General features: G+C 33.5%; 1 protein-coding gene across 1 annotated transcript; it reads right to left on the bottom strand.

Moving 5' to 3' along the window:
* Positions 1-10,267: 10,267 nt before the first annotated feature.
* LOC143594189 (caffeoylshikimate esterase-like) lies at positions 10,268-17,683 on the bottom strand. The gene is made up of 2 exons (XM_077073564.1): positions 17,076-17,683; positions 10,268-10,740 (listed from the first exon to the last, which is right to left on the bottom strand). Exons 1-2 carry the CDS (start codon positions 17,607-17,609, stop codon positions 10,306-10,308), a joined length of 969 nt encoding a protein of 322 aa, XP_076929679.1. The 5' UTR covers positions 17,610-17,683; the 3' UTR covers positions 10,268-10,305.
* Positions 17,684-18,402: the final 719 nt, after the last annotated feature.

An 18,402-nucleotide genomic window follows, 5' to 3' on the forward strand; every position in this document is an offset into this window, starting at 1 on the left:
TCGCAATGAAAGACATTGGTGAAGCTGCTTATATTCTTGGAATAAAGATCTACCGAGATATGTCTAAGCGGCTTCTAGGGCTGTGTCAAAGTACATACATAGACAAAGTAATGGCACGCTTCTCTATGGATAACTCCAAGAAAGGAGCTCTCCCAATGGCTAAAGGAACCGTGTTGAACAAATCACAATCTTCGCCAACGGACATTGAAACTAAGCACATGCAAGCGATTCCATATGCTTCAGTGATTGGTTCTATCATGTATGCTATGTTATGTACTGCTATGTTATGTACTAGACCCGACGTCTCGTATACGCTGACCATGACTAGTCGTTTTCAGCAGAACCCTGGCATTGCCCACTGGACTGCTGTAAAGAACATTCTAAGGTACCTGTAAAGGACAAAGGACATGTTCTTAGTGTTTGGAGGAGTGGAAGAAGAGCTCACTGTAAGGTGTTACACTGATGCTAGCTTCCAGAATGACCGAGATGTTTCTCGCTCACAATCTGCTTGGATGAAGAAATTCATAGCCCACCTCGATCTGGTTCCAAGTTTTTGAAACCGATCGACGTAATCTGTGATAACACAGGAGCCATTGCTCAAGCCAAAGAGCTCAGATCTCATCACAGGGCCAAGCACATTCTAAGTAAGTTCCACTATATACAAGATATATTGGAACGAGGAGACATCATAATAAGCTAAGTAGACACAGATCAAAACCTAGCTAACCCGTTCACTAAACCGATAACTCGGGACAAGCATGATAATCACATAGATGCTATCGGTGTTAGACTAGCTAGTAGTTTGTTTTGATTTAGTATTTGGATGTGTGAACATTTAACCAGTTATACTTTTGAGTTCTCTTTTGATTTAATGGTTAAATGCAAATGTTGAATAATATAACTGTGTTCGGTTTTAATACGTTTAATCCATGAATATTGTATTCTAAATTATCCGTAGTCGGTCAGACTCGTGGGAACGACTCTGAATTAAGACTATTCTGACTTTGGACTCAAGGAGTTGACTTCCAAACTCATAGACCTCATTATGAATGACGTTGGATGTAACTCGCATCAAATCATCTTCATGGATCTTAGTCATAAGATGTTTTGATACTGGTATACTCATTTAGTATCCTTAGACCTGAGATACATATTAGAACTTTCGTTTACTAAAGGTTATTCTTTGATCAGTGTCAACCGCTGTCGCGTAACTGCCAGCTATAAAGGCATTGGTTGAGAATAATCTGAAGTTCAGTGGGAGTTGTATGTATTCAAGATGGGATTCTGTACTCTTACATGATGTGTAACAGTTAGACATCTTGGCGCCCTCGTTGATTCAAACTGGTAAAGTGTGAGGCCTCACCCAAACTAACTGTGTGTTTGATTGGACCACTTTGATTCTAGATCGAGAACTATAATGATTGAACGCCATATGAGATTGAAACTGATCCATGTCTCATTGTTCAATTGATGTCTTATACAGAAAGGATAGATGACAACGATTACCATAAATTCGTTATCTTGCAATAGCGTATTCCAAGATTGTTTTGGTTAATGAATTTAAAATGTTATAACCTGTTGGGGACAACTGTGTGTAGCTAGAGCATCGCTGGCTATCAGTATTGAGTAACATAACCGTAAACCGTCCAAGTGGGAGACTGTTGGAATTATGGACCGGTTTGGGTAAGTCAATACGGTCAACCGGGTTATGACCCGTGAGAGTTACACCGTGAGGTAACGAACCATAAACCCGCTTAACTTAGTTAACCGGGTTAGACACTTTAACGAGATAAAATTACATGGAACGGGCTTTGGAGCAAGACATGGACTTATTGGCCCATTAGGTTTATAACTAATTAGATTAGTTAAACCTAATTGAGGGGTTATAAATATATGATATTTTATAACCTGAACCTAATCCTGACAAGTCCATCTCCTTCTTCCTCCACCCTAGTTGCCGACCACCTGCTCCACCGCCGGCGCATGACCAGTCGCTGCCGCCTGTCCACCAGTGCCGCCGCCACCTGCCGCCGCCGACCGCGCCTCCAGCCGCTGCCGCACACCATCACCGATGCCGTTGCCGTCGTGCACCGCCACCGTTGGTCGTTGATTTCGTTGTGTCACCTAGCTCGGTTCGTTAGCCTTCGGTGTCTCAACCGGTTATTTATTAACCGAGGTAAACTTAAATATATCATTAGTTTAATTATATATTTAATGTTTTGACTCGTACTCGTATTGTCTGTAACCGGATCCTGTCGGGTTTAGTTTCGGTGCCGATTAATTATATCCATTCCGCTGCGTATAACTATAATTAATAAGATTAATTATTATTAACCACGTTTATTGAACCGGTTTTAATAAACAAAATTTTAACTGATCATCACTGAAACCCAACATGTCGTTAATAAAATAAATGGTTTGAAAGCCTTTGTAAGATTTTAATGATAAGAAGCATTTGTACAATAACGCAACCCTACACACACAAACATATACACCCTAGTGGAGTGCCCGGGCGATACGATGGGGTACAACATTTAAAGGTTGTTAATAAGTTGATCAACCTAAGTTGAGCCAAGCAATGCTAGCTTGAACTCGACTTGAACTTCATTCCAAGTTGGCTCGCTAGACTTAATTTGGCTCGGCATTACAACTTATCTGTCATAATGACCAAGCATATAACTTATTTTCAACTCAATGTGGCTCGACATTATAACTTATTTTCAACTCAATAAATATTTAAATAAAATATTTATTAAATTAAATTATAAAAACTATGTAACATATTATAAATTTGATATAAAAAGACAAACTATAAAATACAACTGTGGAAAACAATTAGTTTTTAAAAAACGTGAAGTGAACTTGAATGATCAGTTGATCATATCGTAAAACGTAAAAGATGATCAAAATAATGTTAATATTTAACTATATTGTATTTAGTTATATCAAATATTTACTTCCTCTACTTTTCTAGAAGGTCCAACTTTATTCTTTAACTAGAATTAATTTTCAAACAGAATGTGAGATCATGTAGATTGTATTTTGGAATCAATTATCAAATTCCTTCCCTTTATATTTTAGTTATTTATTTAGATCAAATTTCGGAACAATTCTTTTTGTCGTTATCTTGAAATCGAAAGATTCTCAAAGCTATCATGATATCAAAACTTTTCTATTAATAATTTTGAAATCTAAATATCAAATTGTTTATTGTAAAAGGTGTGTATAAAAAATCTATTCTAAAATTAGTTAACTTCATATCTATCGGACCAAACCAAATGCAGCCCGTAAAGGCGTAAAGGATGACATAGATACGCATTTAAAAATGTTACAGGAGAGAAGAATTGCGTTTGAGGAAACGCACGTGGACATTTGCGGATGGGCCAACATTGTTAAATTAAGAAAATATATATATATATATATATATATATATATATATATATATATATATATATATATCGTTTTTGCTTTCTAATTTTTGTTTTAACTTGCTCTGTGATCTTTTAGTCAGTTGTACTAGTATACTAGAGAAGGTTTATATACAAAATGATTTTAATATGAGAACGTATGAAATAATATCAATCTATAAAAATAAGAACATAGGATATTATAATATCAATCTATATGATAAGTAATGTTTTATAATAATAATAAAGAAAAAAAACACTAATAATAATAATAAAAGAATCAAAATTAGTAACAAAATAATAACAGTAAATACTTATAACAATATAAGAACAAAAACCTAATAATAACAACAAAAATTAAATCAACAAATATTTGTCTCATAATTGGAAATCAGTAAATACAAAAAAAAATAATAATAACAAACAATTACAAAAACACATCTAATGATAACAGCAAATTGGTTCTCATTGTTTTCATTTAAGAATGATTTATATTTGATCTGAAACCACATATACTTATCTGACCTGTAAAGAACATATTTTATTTTAAATAAAGTAAAAAATATTAACACAACTTTTTGTTGAAAAAATATAATAAAAAAGTTATTTTAAAAAAAATAAAATACTATTCATAACTTTCAATTTATAAATTAATTTTATTTTTTAAAATAAATTCTTTTAAATTACATTATACAAAAAATAAAAAAAATAGTTATCAAAAGAATTTGATTATTAAAAGGAAATATAATGGTGGCGATAATGTGAAAAATTTGGTATTAGTAAGAGTGATTGTAGTGTTGGAGAGAAAATAAGTATTTTTTTTATATTTTATAAAAGTATGACATGAAGGCTAACTGGTAGATACATTTTAAAACCTTGTACTCGTGATGATCTCATTATTTTTATCATAGATATAATTTTATTACACATAGCATGCATATCTCCTAAACAAATGATTGTTGAGTATAATAATTTTTCAAACTATGTGGTATGAATTATTCCATCACTCAACCAATCAAATATATGCAATTTGTTTTAAACATTTTTACATCTAAACAGCCATTTAATTTATTTAAGTTAGTAAGTAATTCTATTTATTTCCAAGGTCTTTCCTATATAGAGTGAGTATATTATGCATTTATCCATTTCATACAAAGTTTCCTTATCATACAAAGTCCACGGATGATGCCCTTTAAACCTCCTTTTAATATTGATGTCATTGTGGTTAATTCCAAGGTACCGGAGTGCCAATACTCTTTGACAAGTATGAACTCCGCAGCTCTTAGTTTTTACCAATATATATATTGTAAATTTTTTTATTTGGTATACAAGTAAAGTATGATTATTCACCTAGCTCTGATGACACTAAAATAATCACCACCAAACTCATAAGTTGATTCATGACTTTCTGTATCGTTGTATATACTATATTGTTATTTTTTGAAGTAGCAAGAATAAATATGGGGAAAAGTGTTTTATTTCATTTGCAATAATATATTAAGAAATATGAGAATTATATAATGTATTTAATATATTTTTATTGTTTTAAATGTAATACACATTACAAGCGTATCACCTTTTATTGTATTTTATGCACTGCGTATAAATACTATGTGATTTAATTTATTTCAGTCCTCAGTATATTATTGGTTTTGAAAAATGAATTTTTTAATTTTTATTTACTAAAAGAAGAGAAACAAAAATAGTCTCTCATTGCAGTTTCTTTTATCCACATACACGTATTGTTAGAGAATTATCACACTTTATGCCGTTGTAAATAATTGTTTAAACGCCGCGACGTTTTAAAATACCCTCGTGGTACGTCTGCTAGAAATAATAATAGTGCATACCCACTCACTGATTATAATAATAATTTTTTATGCCACCCACTATTTTTGACCTAGTGATATATAATAATTGCCACGCTACATGAAGAAGTAAAATCATTTGTAATTGATTCTATTATAGTAGCCATATTGAAGGGGTATGCACCCGCTTTAACATCGAGCGGGGCGGGTCAACCCACAAGATATAGACAAGAGGCTTGAAATCAGGATGTCATGAAGACACAAAGCCAAAACCTATGCGCGTGACGCATATCACATATGCTCGCGCATCACACATGCTCGCGCATATCACATCTGCGCATGGCGCATATCACATATGCTCATGCATATTACATATGCTTACGCATACCACATGCTCATGCATATCACATCTGCGCATGAAACATCTGCGCGTGAGAATAAAGAGAAGACATTGTGCATCCCCGGGATAGGCGCATAAAGGACAACACAACAAATGAGAAAATAGTCTAATCCAAATCAGGATAAGGACAACCATGATTGTACTCATCAGACAACCTTCCAGAATGTATCTTTTAAGGAATAAAGAATGTGCTGATCTTGACAGCTGCCAATGAAGGGTGGACAACTCAGCAAAACCCATGTGCCACCACGTGATGTCACATGGGTCAGGTAAAATACCTTGGTCAGAGATTAATCAATGAAAAAGCACCAGGTGTCCTAAGTACACGTGGCGCGAAGCAATAGGAGGAGGCCAAAAAGGCCCTAATTGGGTCTAAGCCCAATCATTGGAAACCCTAATACTATAGATACTACACCACCTCCACAGTTGAGGTCAAGCAAGAAAATACATTCTAAGTCCTTATTCATTTTCACATTCTTATCATCTTATCCTGCAATATCTTATTCTCACACCGGAGGGTTACCCCAAAGAGGACCCCTCTGTCCCTTTCTGAGGGGTAAGTTCACGGTGCTGTTCGTTTTGTAGGTGGAAGAACTCGTATCCCGAAAAACCATCGGTGATATAGCACACTTATACCCGAGGAACGTAGATCGAATACAAGTAAGTCGATTCACGCTTCTTCATATATAGTATATTTCTTCAAATTCAACCCTAATTAAACCCATAATAATAAACACTATGTTCTTAAATGAGTTAAATCAACTTAGAGCCCCTCAAATGTTCTTGAAAACTCAAAAGAGATACTTTATTCTTTTTAAATTCAAATATCTTAAAAATGCTAATAAGTTTTTTAACAACTCTTTTTAACTGCAATTTCTTTTACTTGTCGTAACTCGAACTTAAGAATTTAGGTGATCATTAACGTCAGACTTTGTCTGTGCTAATAACTAAAACAAGCAAATTATAGCAACGCTGTTTAAATTTTTAAATAGACAACATCTCACTTATATATTTTTTTTATTGGATTTCTTTGAATTAGGTTTTCTTTTCATATGCATATGGTGGGATTGACTAATAATTGTGACTTAACAATGTTAAATATGAATAATGTAACTTAAGGTTTTTTATGTGTATATATTTGTAGCTTAGAATAAATATGACGTATGAACTTATACTATTGAATTTAGAATTTTAAGTAACATTTCATATGTGTATTGGTGTTAAGTCACATATGAATATATTATTGATCATATTGATCGCACGGTTAATTATGATCACTTGGTTGATCCGTGTTGATCAGTTTGATCACAAACTTTCTACTCATGCTGCGATTTCTACCAAACCAGGTAGATCAGAAGCAAGCTCAAAAGGCTCTTAAGTAATCAGTTGTAAAGTACTGTATTGTTGATCAACCGGATAAGCAATTAAAAACTTCATTTATATGACTTGATTTCTAAGGAACACCGTGGATCGAATGTGCAAGGTACCCTTTTGCATTTTAGGTAAAAAGTAAGCCATGCATGTTTGTTTATGATTTGATATGGCCTAAATATATTTCTTTATAATTCAATAAGGTGAATTAAAGTAAAATTTCACCATACAATACAATTACAAGCTTAGTTGATTAATTTTTCTAAATCCTCAATTCACAATTACAAACCTTAATTTTATAATCCTTGAAGATAAATATGAACTATGTTTAACAAAAACACAAAGATAAACTATTACCTTGCTAATAGGGTAGAGCAAAGGGCGTAGGCGGTGGACGGCACGACGGATGGTAGTGGCGGTGGTGAAAGTGGTGGACCGGCGATGAGCAAAAGAGAACAGAAGAAGGGGGGCACGGGTGGGTTCCAAAGACAATCTCGTTCTTTTTTTTATGTTTTGTTAACATGTTTTTATTTTTACAACTCACAAATAGCCCCTCACAATTTTGAGTTTTATAAAAATAAAGTTTTTTATTATTTTTTAACTTTTGTTTATAAAAACTGTGAGGTTTTAAAAAAAATCAAACGATGGGGTATTATATTTAAGAAAAATCAGTGGTGATCGGTAGCATCTTGGAAAAATGCATCGGGGGTAACCGCGTTTAATACATATAAAAATTTTCGAGAAAAATCACGAAATTTACCCTAATAATGGAAAAACGGCAGTGACTGAGGCCACCCCGGTCTCCATGGAGTTGAGCCCCTGGTTGGCATCTCACATATATAAGACTATCCCCATTTACAAACCTATCCAAACCAATCTTTATTATAAAACTAATTTCTCTATCTTTCACTTACCCAACCCAACCAAACCAAACCAAACCAAACCAAACCAAACTTTTCTCATTTATTAGCAACCCAACCTTCACTACTTTTTATTAAATAAATAAAATTTATAATTTTTGTTTTTCTTATTAAAAGTGACTAGAAATATAATAAATAATTTCTTTATGTAAAATAAACAATATATATTTAATATGAAATTATTAAAAAATAAAAAAGTTTGGTAATAATTAATATTTATTTTATATTGAAAAGTATATTTTAAAAAAACTCTGTTTTTTATAAAGTTTATACCGGTGTGTTCACAAAAAAAAGCTGAACAAGACAATGTTTTTTGATTTTTTTAAAAAATTTAATCATTAAAAGTTATTAGAAAAAATTAATATTAGAGCAAAACTAGTTAATGTGAAAAGAAAAGAAACTAAAAACATGTCCAATAAGATTGTGACATATGGCAAACCCAAGATTGCAAACTAATTTGGTACAGCAAACTAATTTGTCATATATTTTTGCTTTTTTATTTTCTTTAATTCAAATAGGGAGACAAACCTATGTTGGGTTTAACAATGAGAGTGGTCTAAGTAAGTTAAGTAACGGACTAACACTATAATTAATAAGAGAGATTTTAGAGAGGATGAACCATGTTCCTATCGTTGTGACTTGTGAGCAAATCTTGTTTTACATGGATCGAGTCTTTGGGGGCTTATAAAAATTTGGTCAACTTGGGTACTTGAAGCTGTTTGTTGAGTTGGGTATAATATGAAGATATTGTATCAGTATGCATCTTTATTATATTTTGATCTTTACAATATTAAATGATGTGTAACTGGCTAATATAGTATTCAATCTTTCATAATTTAGTTGCTGTAAACGGATTTAAGGCGAGTTGACAAAATAGTCTTCTCATGTTGATATCAAACGTTATTATACGAAGGAAAAGTCTTACATGCATAATTCAGATACTTATATCCTGATAATGCATCTGATAAACATTAAGTTAAAATAATGCATCTAATAAAAATAAAGTTAAAATAATGCATCTACTAAACTAGTATTTTTCAAAGGAGAAAAGCGTAGAGCACACTTTTATAAGATAAAATAATTTGTTTTAATAAAATCACATGTATCTATTTTTAACCATAAAACCACTCAAAGTTTCTTTATTGTTTCGTTTTTGTATATTTATTTTATAACTGTTAATGATTAAGTGAGTTAAATAAAAATATGAAACTTGGCTAGTATCCAGAGATATTTTTTCAAAGTTAAATGTATGTAACATTGTTATTATCTAATGAGTTTTTTCTTCTACACTCTTATCTCCAATTTCATATTAAATTTTGAAACAATAGTATAAACCGCTAAATAGTATGCTAAGAAGATTTATATATGTTCTATTTAAATATCTTAATTAAAAAATAAATTATAAAAAGTTTCACAACAATAATTAAACTTTGAGTGATTGTTAGAAAAGACCAAACGTACTCTCTCTTTTTACTTGTATATAATTCATACCAAAACTTATCATATTCCGTCCTTCGAAAATTTATTTATTTAGAAGTGGTTTGTCTTTAGAAAAATTTAAAAAAAAAAAAAAAAAAAAAAGATTGTGTTTAGAAAAACTAAAAATATTTTAACAAGTGAGACGTCAACAAATGCAAATTCGTTCACAAATCACAAGTCATGGGGTGATTGGGCCCTCACTGAGATCATCAGCCTAGGAAAGGTTAAAAATCTACTAAAAACTATAAAAAGCCCAAATAAATTTGAAGCCCAGGCCCATTCAAACTTTGTTTATTGAATTAGAAGCCTAATATTTTGATTTTTTAACCAATTAGATTCTGTCGCGAGCTATAACATCTTTGAACCGCTAGCTTTTTTTTTAAAGATATCGTCGAAGCCGACATGATTATTTTGGCGTCGACAAAATTATTTTGGCTTCCATCGAGGTTTATATGGCGTTCGGCAAGTTTATTTGGTTTTTGACGAGATTTACTTTGGCATCCGATGAGATTTATTTTGGCTTACACCAAGGTATTTGTGCTTCCGAAGATATTTCTTTGGACAAATGTCAGAATCTAGTGGGTTTAAAATCTTGTCGAGTAATGAATAAAAAGTGATCGCCTCGACGAGTTTTGAAGTATACATTATGGAAATTGGCTGGTTAAAAGAATATTTTGTCGACATAAATATACGTTTTGATGTTTTCCGATAATAAAACTCAAAAGTGAATACAAATCAATATTTTAGCCAAAGTAAAAAATAAATAAAACGAACATATGATAGATTCTAAAACCTTATTGGTGTAATTCAAATTTAATTGATGTTTGTGGGCTACATGAAATAAAACATGGGATTTGACCAAGCGACCATTATTTAGTCACAAATTTAATCATAATGTTCTTTTGCATTTAAGTTTGTTTTCAAACAACTTTAACTATCTTATTAATCCAAGCCTTCATGTCCGCCAACACAAGGTTAGCAACTTCATCGGGTTCTCCATTGACCAACGAATGGTACGCTCCTTCATACAGCTTCAAACACTTGTATTCCTTTGCGGTTTCAGCTTTCTTGTACAACATCTCGGACCCACTGGGACACGCCAGCCCATCAGATGTCCCGTGCGCTGTAAAGAATGGTACCTTAACTTTGTCAAAGTGTTTATGCAAGTAATCTGTCACTCTCACCACTTCTCTCATCGTCCCCACCCTTGCCTTTCCAGCATATCGTTTCGGGTTTGCTACTAGTATCTTTAACTTCTCTTTATCCCGCACCGCTTTTGTCACCATCTTAGTCTCTGGCATTGCCGCCCATGTATCCGCTAGTCCGAATAATAGTCCATACATAGTCAAATGTAGCTTCAATTGCAAAACAAAAAAGTTGAAATTAAATAAGAATTTTTAATTGGTATAACAATTAATCAAGTGTGGGCTACTACGCATTATTCTCATGACTGGACTGGAACCAACTATGTAACAAGTCCGGTTAGGAACAGGGTCGTCTCAACGTTCGTCGAGGCCTATAAATAGAACTAAATTGTTGATGTCTTTTTCAAAAATCTATTTGAAAAAATCTAACTATAAATAATATAAGATTCTAACTATCGACCGCCACTAGCTTATGTCTTTATTTTATTTTCTTATTATGCGTACCATAATACAAGGATGAATCATTAATGACACGAGCATCACTTTTAACTTGCGACTCATCAACAAGTTCTTAAAAAAAAAACTCGGTTTTAAAAAAATATATTGCATAGCCTAGTAACCCATATAAAATTGGAGGCCTAAAAATACTGGAGGCTCAAAGCCACTGCCTTATTTGGGTGGCCCATAGATCGGGACTCTTTAGGAACTCTTACACCATGTTTATCTAAAGCTGTCGGTTACCCATCCATAAATCAAACTGGTTGGACAGATGAAGCTCCGGTTGGACCGAATTATTAAAAGAATATACAATGGTTTTATAACTCGCCAAATATAGAAGCGTACTAGATAACATCAAAAAAATTTAGTAATTTAAAGATATGGAAAATAAAATGAATTAATTTTCACAGAGTACAAATAAAATATAAAAAAAATGCATATGTTTTTGGTTCCCTTTTGTAACAAATTTAATATACCAATTACCAAGTGGTCATGCTCATGGCCCATTGATCTAAATCCCACCAACCAAAAGAATAAAACGATTTAATTTTATTGAGTTAATGGTCATTTTCGTCCATGTGGTTTGCTACTTTCGCCACTTCAATCCAAAATTTGTATTTTTGTCAATTTAGTCCTCATAGTTTTAAATATTAGCCAATTACGTCCTATCCGTCTAACGGCATCCAGCTATGCCGTTAGTTTAAGGGTATTTTTGTCTTTCTCCTTTTTATTTTGAGTTATTGGTCATTTTCGTCCCTGTGGTTTGATACTTTTGCCAATTAAGTCCAAAGTTTGAAATTTTGTCAATTTAAGTCAGTTTTTTTTCTATAACCCTAGAGAGCATTATCCAAGCCCAAACAAGTCTGCATTTACTCTGTCGACAATAGTAATCATACCCCCTCCTCTCGTATTTAGTTTCTAGACGGTTCCTAAAATCTCCCCCATGGTGGAATTCAATGGTAAAGTGGTCAAAGCAATTCCGTGAAACCGAATTGTACGGAAAAAACTAAAAATCGTTTCTTTGATGAATGCATAATATTTAGGGTTTAGAGATTAAAATATCATAACGAAAATCTGGGTCGTAATCAACTATTATACATTAATCAACAAAACAATTTTTAGTTTTTTCTGTATAATTCGATTTCAGAGAATTACCTTGACCACTTTACCATTGAATTCCATCATGGAGAAGATTTTAGGAAATGTCTAGAAACTAAATATAGGGGGGGTGTGATTACTGTTGTCAACAGAGTAAATGCATACCAGTATTTGAGGTTGCTCGATGGTATTGGGCTTGAATTATACTCTTCAGGGTTATAAAAAATAAAAAATAAAAAAACTGAATTAAACTGAACATTAAATTGACAAATTTTCAAACTTTGGACTGAATTGGCAAAAATATAAAACCACAGGGACTAAAATGATCATTAAATCAAAATTAAAAGGAGAAAGACAAAAATACCCATAAACTAACGGCATAGCTGGATGCCGTTAGACGGATGGGACGTAATTGGCTAATATTTAAAACTATGAGGACTAAACTGACAAAATTAAAAATTGTGGACTGAAGTGGCGAAAGTAGCAAACCATAAGGACGAAAATGGCCATTAACTTAATTTTATTCCTACTTGTCTGCTGATTTGCTCTCTCGTTGAACCCACCTAACCACCCCCCTTCTCCAAAAAAAAAAAAGAAAGAAACAAAGAAAAAAATTCTACCTACCAAGTACCAAACCGGATTATAGTCTTAACGGCCCAGGGTTTCCAAACCAATTCGCAGTGGCAGATAGCTAGAAAGATAGCCTATATTATATTACATTGAGCTTACAACTACATACAACATACCATAGAAAAAAGAAAAAAGTTTTATTAATTTATTTTAAACTATTCCATCGTTGGAATGATAAGTGGTCAGATCAATCCGGTTATGAAAACATTAAAACGTTAAAGGTACACCAAAACTGCTTGTAAACGAACCTAGCTGCCATGAATGGGCTTGTTCATGAATATCATTCGTTTAATTTTAACCGAACAAATAGACGAACACAAACATTTAAGCAAACACATTTTCTTATTCATTTTAAGAAAATGAACATATATCTTCAAAATAGGCATAAGAAATATATTCTAACCAAAAAACTAGATATATCAAATAAAAAGTGGCACCAAATAATGGCAATAGTGACTTGGCAACTTTATAATATGGCATGTGTCTTGATTAGGCTAATTGGTTGCTTAAACTTGAATAGGCAGGCTAAACAATTGCCTTGATTGACCGTAAAGCCCAACAACTTTTTTTTCCCTCCTTTTTTCGTTGATGTTCGTTTGTGACAAACCAAGGCACTTTCCTAGCCTGACAGACCATGACAAATTTTTTTTTCGTTTGCATTTGTCTGTTTATATTCTAAGCAAACATAATAAACAAATACCAACGAACATAACTACAAGTAAACGAACACATCAAAACAAAGAAAATGATTGTTCTTGTTAAATTCAATTCCCTAGGTTAATTTTGTTCTAAAGTTTAATAGTGATGGGCATGATACATTGCGGGTCAACTAGTATTCCTAATAAATATAATATGTAAATGGACATAAATAAACAAATAAACATGGGCGGATCTACGGTAGTAACGGGTGGTTCCGCGGAACCACCCGAGTTTCGAAATTATAGTGTATTTATATATAGAAAATAATAAAGGAACCACCCTATAAATTATACAGGAACCATCTTAAAAACATATAAAGTGCATGCCCGGCTGGTAGTTTGTGGGTTTTGTAACCCGGAGGTCGCAAGTTCTATTCCCGTTTTTAATAGTTTTTTTTTTTACTAAGTTACCCTAACTGATGTATGTTAGGGTTTTTTATAACATAACTACATAAGCAAAGCACTGAAGCGCTGCAGCGCCTCTCAGCCTCTGGCCTCTCTTGAGAGTTGAGTCTCTTCGCAAATCGCAAACAAACAACACTACAGCACGCAGCCAGCCACTGCCCAGCCGGCAGCCCACTGACCACCGTCCACCGCCGTCCGTTGCCCACTGCCCACTGACCACCGTCCACCCTCAGCCACTCCCGCTGCCCACTGCCCACTGACCACCGTCCTGTCGTCCACTGCCCACTGACCACCGTCCACCGCCGTCCCTATCAGTCTCGAATCCTCCCGGCTCCCACTTTGAAGGTAATAATTTATTTTTAAATGTTAATTGTTCATAAATCATAATTGTTAAGTGTTATTAACACTTAACTGTTAGATTATTGTTCATAATTGTTAGGTGTTATTAACTACTTAAATGTTAAGCTATTTGTTAAATTTAGTTTTAGTTTGTTAGATTATTGGTTTTAATTTGTTAGTTTGTTAGTTTTTGTTAGTTTCTTAGTTTTAAATTTGTTAGTTTGAAATTGTTGATTTGTAGGTATTTTGAATATGAAGAAATATTATCAAAGTGAACCATCGAACCTTGGATCATCATCTTCAAGTAGTAAACCATTAAAAATAAATTTGGATGATCTACCATGGGATCCTTCCGAAAGACAACCAATTTCATCTTATCACCCAAGTCAAAAAGATGAAATTAGACGGGCATATCTACTTAGAGGTCCATGTCAACCAACCGGGCATGATTGTCCTCTAACAAATTTTAGTGGTAAATTAAGACGCTTTAATGAGAAATGGTACACTAGTGAATTTGGAAATTGGTTGGAATATAGTGTCAAAGCGGATAAAGTGTATTGTTTGCATTGTTACTTGTTTAAGGAATGTGGACAAAATAATGCATTTCTAAGTGAAGGATTGCGATGTTGGAATAGGTGTCGGGAGAAATTTAGCAATCATGTTGGAAAAATCAATAGTTTTCACAACAAAGCACGTAAAAAGGGGAAAGACTTACTTAACCAAGCTCAGTCTATACCTGTGGCCATTGATAAGGGAACAGATCTACATAAAAAACAATATAGAATCCGATTACATGCTTCGGCTAGACTTACCAAAGCATTGTTGAATGGTTCATTAGCTTTTCGTGGTCATGATGAGTCTGAAGAATCTCTTTACAGGGGAAATTTTATTGAGTTCTTAAAAGTGTTTGGAGAACTAAGTGAAGAAATTGGTAAGGTTATATTGGGTAATGCTCCCGGGAATAATCAAATGACGTCTCCATCAATCCAGAAAGAACTTTGTAATTGTTTTGCAGAAGAAGTATTAAAGAGGATATTTGAAGAACTTAATGATGATGTCTTTTCCATATTAGTTGATGAATCGAGAGATATTTCTAAAAAAGAACAAATGGCCGTGGTTTTAAGATATGTTGATAAATTAGGATTTGTGAAGGAGCGATTTATTGGCCTTGTTCATGTTATGGAAACAACCGCGTTATCTCTTAAAGCTGCAATTGATGACCTATTTGCTCGCCACAACTTGAGTATTGGTAGAGTAAGAGGCCAAGGATATGACGGTGCAAGCAACATGTCCGGTGAGTTTAATGGTTTGAAAGCTTTAATTTTGAAAGAAAATTCTTCGGCATATTATGTTCATTGTTTTGCTCACCAACTTCAACTTGTTGTTGTGGGCCTTGCAACCAAACATTATGAGATTTACAGACTTTATAAAGAATTATCAAATTTAGTAAATGTTGTTGGTGGATCTTGTAAAAGAATAGATTTGTTAAGAGAAAGTCAAAGAGAAAGTTTGGGATTGAATTCGGAAGTTGAAACCGGAAGTGGAAAGAATTAAGAGTTGTCACTTGCAAGAGCTGGGGATACACGTTGGAGTTCTCATGAAAAAACAATTCTCCGTTTGCTTACTTTATATCCTTGTGTTATTGACGTGCTTGAATATATAGAAAAATCGGGAGAGTTTTCAAATTACCAAAATGAATCACGTGGGCTTCAAGAATTCATAAAAACTTTTAATTTTGTATTTTATTTACATTTGATGAAATACATCTTGGGTGTTACTAACACATTGTGTCAAGCGCTTCAAAGAAAAGATTAAGATATGTTGAATGCAGTTAAGCTAGTTAAGTTAACTGATGAAGGCCTAAAAGGTATCGACTTGAAGGTTTTGACTCACTTTTGGAAGATGTCACATCCTTTTGTGAAAAATATGAAATTGAAGTGGTTGATATGGAAGCCGAGTATGTTGACCCGAGATTTAAAAGAAAGAAGACCGGTATCACCAATCGTCATCATTATGTGGTTAATAATTTCAACACGGTTCTCGATATGCAAATTCAAGAGCTTGGAAGCCGCTTTAATGAGGTAACCACTAAATTGCTTACTAATATGAGTTCTTTGAGCCCGTCTTGTAATTTTAGTGCATTTAGTATAGTAAACTTGATAAACTTGGCCGAGATGTATCCATGTGATTTTGATTTTGATGAAAAGGATAAGCTTGTATATGAACTTGGCCACTACATTACTAACGTGAAAGAAGATAAGCGGTTTGCCAACTTGAGTGGCTTAGGCGATCTTGCTAAAATGATGGTGAAAACAAGATTACACATTGATTATCCGTTAGTGTATCGTTTAATAAAGTTATCATTGGTTTTGCCGGTTGCAACGGCAAGTGTTGAAAGATGTTTTTCTTCAATGAAGAATGTGAAAACGGATTTGCGTAATAGGATGGGTGATGAATACATGAACGATTCTTGCATTTGTTACATTGAAAGGGAATTCCTCCAACAAGTTTCGGTTGAAGAAGTAATGCAACGATTTCAAAAGATGAAGACTCGTAGGGAACAACTATAAGAATTTTTTTTAATTCATAAAGACTATTGTATTGATATTATGTGTTTTTTAATTTCTAATGACGGTGTCTCTTTTATTATTTTATCGTATTTTTATTATGTAATGAACTTTTCCCGAACCATCGAACCGACCCGAACCTCAAACCGACCCGGAATTTTATATACCCGACTCGGTGAAATTGAAACATATAAAAGTAGTGCACCACCCAAAAAAAATTCCTGGATCCGCCACTCCAAATAAACATAAATTAACAAACATATAACAATCATAAATGATCAATATAAATAAACAAACGTTCACGAATTACCTTGGACGGAACCATGCCTTCCGGTAAGACGAAAAGCGGCGACGAAAAGATCAAACCCGACCACGTACCCGGATCCGACTGAAAATACATAAGCATAGTAACCAAAGCACCCATTGACTCCCCAAACAAAAACGCGGGAAGTTGACAATACTCTTCACTCTTGCGAACACAAACAAAGTACGACAACGAGGTCGCCGCAGCCTTATCCATATCCCCTATATATCCATGAAGTCCATCAGAGCGGCCGTGCCCAAGAAGGTCGGCCGAAAACACCGCGTACCCCCACTTGGCGTACGCGATGCAAAAGTTCTTGAAGACCCAGCTGGTATCGGCTGTGTAGCCGTGGGTCATGAATATGACGGCTTTTACGGGTTGAGTTTGGTCTAATGAAAGCCATGATTGAGTGAAGATTTGTCCGTTGGGTGTTTGGAAGTAGGATTTGGAGTTACGGACGTTGTGGGATTCGTAGTATTCTTGTTCCGGTGTTTCGCCCCAGAAGAACGGTGGTGGTGGATGGTTTGCTGGTGGTGTCATGGTGGGTGAAGATGGTGGTGGTCGGAGATGGTGTGGATTGGGAGGATGGGTTGACTTTATGAAGGTGGCAAATGGCATGTGGAAGACATGATGGATTTGGTATAGATTTTAATGTTTGCAACTTGCAAGAAACAAATTAGTTCAAAAATAAAATGAAGGTATCATTGAACTCCCATGTGATTGCTTTGAAGTGTTTGATCTATATCTTGAATAGTTGATTTTAACATGATTAAACTAAAATAAGTGTTTTTAGTTTAGACTATATATACTGGTTTTAACTAATTGCTTAGTTATAATGCCATCTAGGCGCCATATAAGACAAAAATGAATTTATTAAAGCCCATTCTAAATTAAGTGTAGTTGTTTTAACTAATTGCATTTATTACTTTTGTATCTACTTAAAACTTTATTATTCAATAAACATAATAATTAAATAATCAAACCACACAATAAGATACTAGAAATAAAATATAAAAGATAGAAGCACATAGAAATAAAAAACTATATTTGAAATAAAAAAATTATAATAAAGGATACTTGAAATAAAGAAAAACAAAGGATGCTTGAAATTATTAAAAAAAACATTAGAACATTATTATTTAAAGAAAAAACGACTACTTGTTGACACGATATTTGTCACATATTTCATTATTCCTTTACTCGAATATAACACGATCTTTGAATGCTAAATGAGATAAGTCTTTTTCAAGGAAAGAAAAATCAACATCGATTTGTCATTCCTTTTTAAACGAGTAACTAGGGTTTTTTTCCCCAATGCGTTGTGTCAGGCAGG

Source organism: Bidens hawaiensis, unplaced genomic scaffold, assembly GCF_021521415.1.
Source record: "Bidens hawaiensis isolate Kalapana, Puna unplaced genomic scaffold, B.hawaiensis_p1.1 tig00043252_1, whole genome shotgun sequence".
NCBI classification, from domain to species: domain Eukaryota; kingdom Viridiplantae; phylum Streptophyta; class Magnoliopsida; order Asterales; family Asteraceae; genus Bidens; species Bidens hawaiensis.

Bases quoted from the DNA above. Each gene is read 5' to 3' on its own strand.
- LOC143594189 (XM_077073564.1), bottom strand. From the start codon at position 17,609: ATGACACCACCAGCAAACCATCCACCACCACCGTTCTTCTGGGGCGAA. The intron at 10,741-17,075 runs GTAATTCGTGAA...TTGCAATTGAAG, and splicing joins AAGGCATGGTTCCGTCCAAG to CTACATTTGACTATGTATGG.